Source organism: Nannobrachium achirus (genome assembly GCF_963921795.1).
Source record: "Nannobrachium achirus genome assembly, chromosome: 12".
Lineage (NCBI taxonomy): Eukaryota > Metazoa > Chordata > Actinopteri > Myctophiformes > Myctophidae > Nannobrachium > Nannobrachium achirus.
In genome coordinates this window covers 50518028-50524237 of record NC_137832.1, presented here as the reverse complement: position 1 = coordinate 50524237, position 6210 = coordinate 50518028, and the positions used below count along the sequence as shown (strand labels likewise).

At 43.4% G+C, this 6210-nt stretch overlaps 1 protein-coding gene across 1 annotated transcript; it reads left to right on the top strand.

Moving 5' to 3' along the window:
• Window positions 1-1793: 1793 nt before the first annotated feature.
• Window positions 1794-2132, top strand: LOC308295166 (uncharacterized protein; the record flags this gene model as incomplete). The annotated part of the gene is made up of 1 exon (XM_080738161.1): window positions 1794-2132. One exon carries the CDS (start codon window positions 1794-1796, stop codon window positions 2130-2132), a length of 339 nt encoding a protein of 112 aa, XP_080594287.1.
• Between the last annotated feature and the right edge of the window lie 4078 nt (window positions 2133-6210).

Here is a 6210-nt window from a genome sequence, read left to right as displayed (position 1 = left end):
CACATTGATATTGCTGCACTGCTCCTCTGAATATGGCTGACAGCTGATTTGTCACAAACAAGACAGACCATGAAATTGTGAGCAGTCTGACAATTCTTCATCCGTGTGACTCATGCAGCTCCACAACTCTTGATTCAAAAGTTTGCTTTAAAAACGATGAATACCAAATTAAGGTGACAATGCACATTTGAAGTTAATAAACTACAGTTGCACAGTCTCAGACACTCGTATAGGTTCTACAGCAAAGCTAAATTTACGGTAGACGCCATCGCACAAGGGAGTCGCTTGCGAAAAACAACGTATACAAGTTATTAGCTTGGAGATCAGTTCAGAGCTGCAACTATCAATTATTTCCGTAGACATTATTTTATAGATTGATATCAACGAATTGATGAACCACATTACTGTAAGTGTTATTGTATGTCCTGTTGCGACCCGTTGTGAGTTCGTCTATTCTCACAATCTTAGACATTTCCCCCCGGCTACAATTACATGCCCAAAATAGGTATAGATTAATAATCAATTATTTATTCAATTGTTTTCTTATTAATAATTAGCTTTATGTATTGATTAATTAAATTGATTAGGTCGATTAACTGTTGCACCCCTAGATCAGTTATTTTTGGTATGCTACACCGTGGTGTGACAGAGTATACAATTATCATCGAGTGGCAGGAGAGGGATGTGGTTGTTTCATGAAAGAGTTAAGGTTGATCAGGCCATCCATAGCACTACAGCAGGGAAAGCTGGTCTGCCTCTGCATTTGTTCAGCAACTCTCAGCAGTAAGGGTGTAACAGAAGATTTCGCTTAGTTCACCTGCATTGTTTATCTAAGCAGCAGGAGAAATTCCTCCGGAATGATGTAGGGGCTGTGAAAGCAAAAACAGAAAGAAAAGCAGAAAAGGCGTGATATTAGAAAGGTGGTGCATGCACTCATGTGGAGCACAACTCTCCACCACAAAGCATGGCCAGTCTATGACATCAATCATCTATAGTGCCTATATCATACTCCATATCTGGGCACGTATATGGTCCAATCCGTCATTCACTTCTATTGTCTAAATAAAGATACTGTAAAATCATTCTACAAATATGCATAATCTCTGCAAGTGCGTCACCGTCCGTCCGACCGATCAACCTAGGCGGTTGTCGACAATCTGACCAATATTCCTAAATGGGCATATTTACTGATGACATCAGGGATCTCCATATATGGGCACAAAATGGATAAAATTGAGATCCCCATAATATGAGGAAAAACTGTGTCTTTCTGTAGAATGACTAAGCAGGCGAAAACAGCCCCCCACTTGCCTTCGGCCTGACAGAGAAATAATTAGGTTTTTCCAAATGGTCGTAGAGTTTGAGGTACGTTCATCAAAGTGATGTAATGTAATAGATAGATAGTTAAATAACGTTATTATCCCAAGGGCCAGGGGAAAATAAGTTACCCAGAGGCAGCAAAGCAGTTTAAGGTTTAAGGTTAAGAATAAATTGTTGAAAAGCAGTCTAAGCTCATAAGTGTCACATCACAACACAAACAAACAAACAAACAGCACAACTAATCAATGCAGTGCCAAGCAAAAAAGATGTCAATGTTAGTCAGCGCTACACTCCCCTGTTATCAGTGCTCCCCTTATATGATGTCATCATATAATGACATCACAACGCCATCATCACAACAATATAAATGGCATTTAAAATGAAACTGTTCAGACCGAGCGAACGTGACTGCAGTTAAACAGAATAAACCAATTCTGTATTTGTCTTAAGCCGTTTTGTTACTTTTTCCAAACATGCGTTACGTTGCCGCTTATCTCCTGGCTGTCCTCGGTGGCAATGCCAACCCCTCTGGTGACGACATAAAGTCCATCCTGGGCAGCGTGGGCATTGAGGCCAACAATGACTGCCTGAACAAGGTCATTGGCGAACTGAACGGAAAGGACGTCAACCAGGTAATCAATGCCGGCCTTTTCAAGTTGGCCTCCATGCCAGCGGGCGGCGGCGCTGTAGCGGCTCCCACTGCAGCCGCTGCTGTAGAGATAGAGGCTCCTGCTGCCGTGGAGGAGAAGGAAGAGACGAAAGTGGTCTCTGACGAGTCAGATGATGACATGGGCTTTGGACTCTTTGACTGACCAGCTGACTATCTATTGGACCCCAGTCTACACTGTACAATCCTAATGAGTGAATTTAACTCTGAGTGTACAAATGGAACCAAATGCACCCTTATGGGTCCATGTGTACACTATCAGTGCGACAGACCCATAACCCCTGGGGGTCCCCGGACCTGATGTTGAGCCATACAAGAAGAAAAAAAAGTTTACAAAAGGTTTTATACGATTTTTTTGAAATAAGTAAAACGTTATTTCAGCCTGTGTACTGGGGAAAGGAAAGGTCATGTATATATTTGGATGGAGGATACAACCAAGTCTGACTAGATAAAGCTAATGACATTGACAAGAACACGGCCATCACAACGACCTGGTCCTGAAGTAACACCAGAGGCACTCCGGCGCACCTTTTCAAAAATGTCTCTTTGTCGGCATCGCCAGTACAAAGATGTTTGTATTTGAGGGCAAAGGGGAGCGACAAGGACGAGGACTACTTAGTATTAGCCTGCGTGTACATGGTTGTACACATCATGAACATCAAGTGTTTCATACAGAGGCCTACTGCTGGCTGATCATGCTTCTGCTCGGCTTTCAGAAAGGGTGCTTGTTCGTGGCATGGCAGCCTTTGCCTACAATGCATGGAGAGCTGTACATACATATTTGCCGGCTTCGTGCCCGGGAACATCAATGAGCTCACAACGCCTCAACACACAGCAACACTTCGACTGTCTCCTACGGTCCTGCTACGGAGAGAGGGGGATGTGGACAGCCGAGTGCAATGTAGTTGTCACGCCAGTCCCCACACATTTCTGTGTACCCAAGTGGTTCTCAACCTGTGGGTCGGGGTCCTCACCCAGAAGACAGTGAAGTGACACAAAAAAAAGACTGCATCAAAATGATATCAACAAACTGTAGTATATTAGTATAGTCAAACATTCCAAGTGCTTGCTGGGGTAGGGGGTCCCCAGTTAAAAATTATGCTTATTTGGGGGGGCCGCAGCCTGAAAAGGTTGAGAACCTTACTGATGTACGCCTGTACCCCACTGGCAGCCAAATTTAGGTGTGATAGGAACTGTTTTTTTTTCTCTTTTTTTCAATCATTTTGATGTCTGAATATACACGTGAAATCAACTAATTCGCAAACATAATTTGCAATCAAACAAAACAACAATTTACGCTCATAGTGCTGTCAAACTAATCTATAGTAGGAAGCCAAAGATGCATTGAAGCATCACTTGGATGCAAAACCCATAGGCAGCTGAATTAACAAATTTAACATGGGTGGGGCATACTTATGCAAGGACTGAGAAAGCTGATCTTTAACTTTTTCCAAAAGGATTTTTGAGCGGTACTAACCGCTTCTGCCTATTTGTCTGTTTATACGTACAGTAGTATGTCCCACAAAGCTTGCCATTGGCCAAGCTTCGTGGGCGCTTAATGAAGTGAACTTTAAAAAAAAAGCACCACTCACTTCACACCCACTGCTTGGACAGCAGGTGGGTGGAAACGTATATGGGTATATATAACGATAGTCCATAATATACATATAGGAATGAAGGGAGGGAGGGGGCTCCCCACCCAATTCCTTCCTTCCTTCCAACACCAAACTGTTAACTTAGTCCTGTTTCTCTCCTCTACTTCCTCTTCTGCCATAGTCAAGTGTTCTTGGTCATGGGTCAGTGAACAGGCCAGATGGCTGCTGAAAACATGTTGCACCCTGCTTTACTCCCTTCATCTCCCTCCAGTCATCCCTCGCTACCCCCAACCCACCTATACCTCTCAGGAATGCTAAACTCTTCTCCAACCTTAATCTTTCTGTGCATCCCATCCCATTAATCCCACATATATGGATATCTCTATGTCTGTCCTTGTCCCATTTATGCCCATGTCATCAATATATGACCATATATAGGCATACTCCTCGACGAGGTTGGCGAGTGACTATTCGATGTCCTGTGTGCCGTCGGATGTGATAGGGTTTTATATTAAACTGTAGCCTGCTTAGGAAAACTCAAATTCCCACAATGCAACTAATATCTCAATCAGGAAATCCGGTTTTCCATTACAGGCCAGTGTTATGAAATCCACAAAAGTGGATTTATCTCGTAATCTAACTCCAGATCACGTTCTTGTTTAAAACAATCTCTTTACCGACCATTACAAAAGCACTGATGGCCGCGATTGTAATTTTTCTGCTCTGAGTGAAAGAAAATACTATTGCGACAAAAAGCGTAAATACACATTACATTTACTCTGATTACTTTTACCCAGAGCCTCGCAAATAAAGAAAAAACTATAAAAAAAAACCTGGCTCGCGATTAAATCAACGGCATCCAATGTGTTCATTTCAGAGACCTCCAGTGTGATATGCACAGGATGTCCTTATTTGCTTACTGTATATGGACGTCCAGTGTGCTTATAAGCTAATGATTAGCCTATAAGATAAAAGAGACCCCCTATGGTACAATTTTATTTTTTATATATCTACCGATCCATATATGGGCATATCGGTCGGATCAGCAGTATGCCAATAGCATGGGTATATCGGCTGGATTGGCGGGTTCTAAACAACCGGATATCCCACCGACTCGACAGCAGGAACCGCACTCCGTTGGGCCCTCTGTGGTGCGTGAGTTTGAAGCCGGTCGGTCGAACATTTCCCAAGATACGTGAACAGCAGATAAGCAGACAGATGGACAGAGATTTCACACATTTCTAGTAGGATGGTTAGGGACAGAGAGGATGCACTCCTCTCAGTTGCCCAGAGCTCTACTGTCAAGCCATTCCAAGACTTCCCAACCCTGACAGCTGTGCTTCTTTCTCCTCACTCATCTCCCCAGGAAAAGAGAGGGAGATGGAGTGCCGAGACCTAACAACACTTCCCCTCCCTCTGTTCACCCTGTGGCGTCTCTCTCCTCCTTATCACCTCTCTCTCTCCTCATCATACTCCCTCAGCCCCAGACACCCCACGTTCCTTAACCACTCTCAGCTTTCAACATGACACTGACCATGATACTGACTATGATACTGACCATGACACTGACCATGATACTGACACTGATGATGATGATACTGATACTGTAGGGTCGAAACGTCAGATTATTGCAGCTGCTGGGGAACATTTTAATAAAATGGAATAAGTCATTCTAAAGTGAGTGCTGGCATCTCTTTTCTAAACTGACATGATACTGACCATGTTACTGACATGATACTGACCATGATACTGACATGATACTGACCATGACACTGACATGACACTGACATGACACTGACCATGACACTGACCATGATACTGACATGATACTGACCATGACACTGACATGACACTGACCATGATACTGACATGATACTGACCATGACACTGACATGACACTGACATGACACTGACCATGACAATGACACTGACCATGATACTGACATGATACTGACCATGACACTGACATAACACTGACCATGACACTGACCATGACACTGCCATGATACTGACCATGATACTGACCATGATACTGACCATGACACTGACATGATACTGACCATGACACTGACATGATACTGACCATGACACTGACATGACACTGACCATGATACTGACATGATACTGACCATGACACTGACATAACACTGACCATGACACTGACCATGACACTGCCATGCTACTGACCATGATACTGACCATGATACTGACCATGATACTGACCATGACACTGACATGATACTGACATGATACTGACCATGATACTGACCATGACACTGACATGACACTGACCATGACACTGACATGATACTGACCATGATACTGACCATGGCACTGACATAACACTGACATGATACTGACATGATACTGACCAGGATGACTATGATACTCACCATGATACTGACATGATACTGACTATGATACTGACCATGATACTGACCCTTATACTGACATGATACTGACCATGATACTGAACATGACTGACAATGATAGCCTACTGACCATGATACTGATACTGAAATGATACTGAGGTGCTTTTACTTTACTTGAGTATTTACTGTACTTGCGACAGCAGAGCGCACCTCATGGCATGCTCTGCTGGCACACAGGTTGCACAAGTCGCAAGTT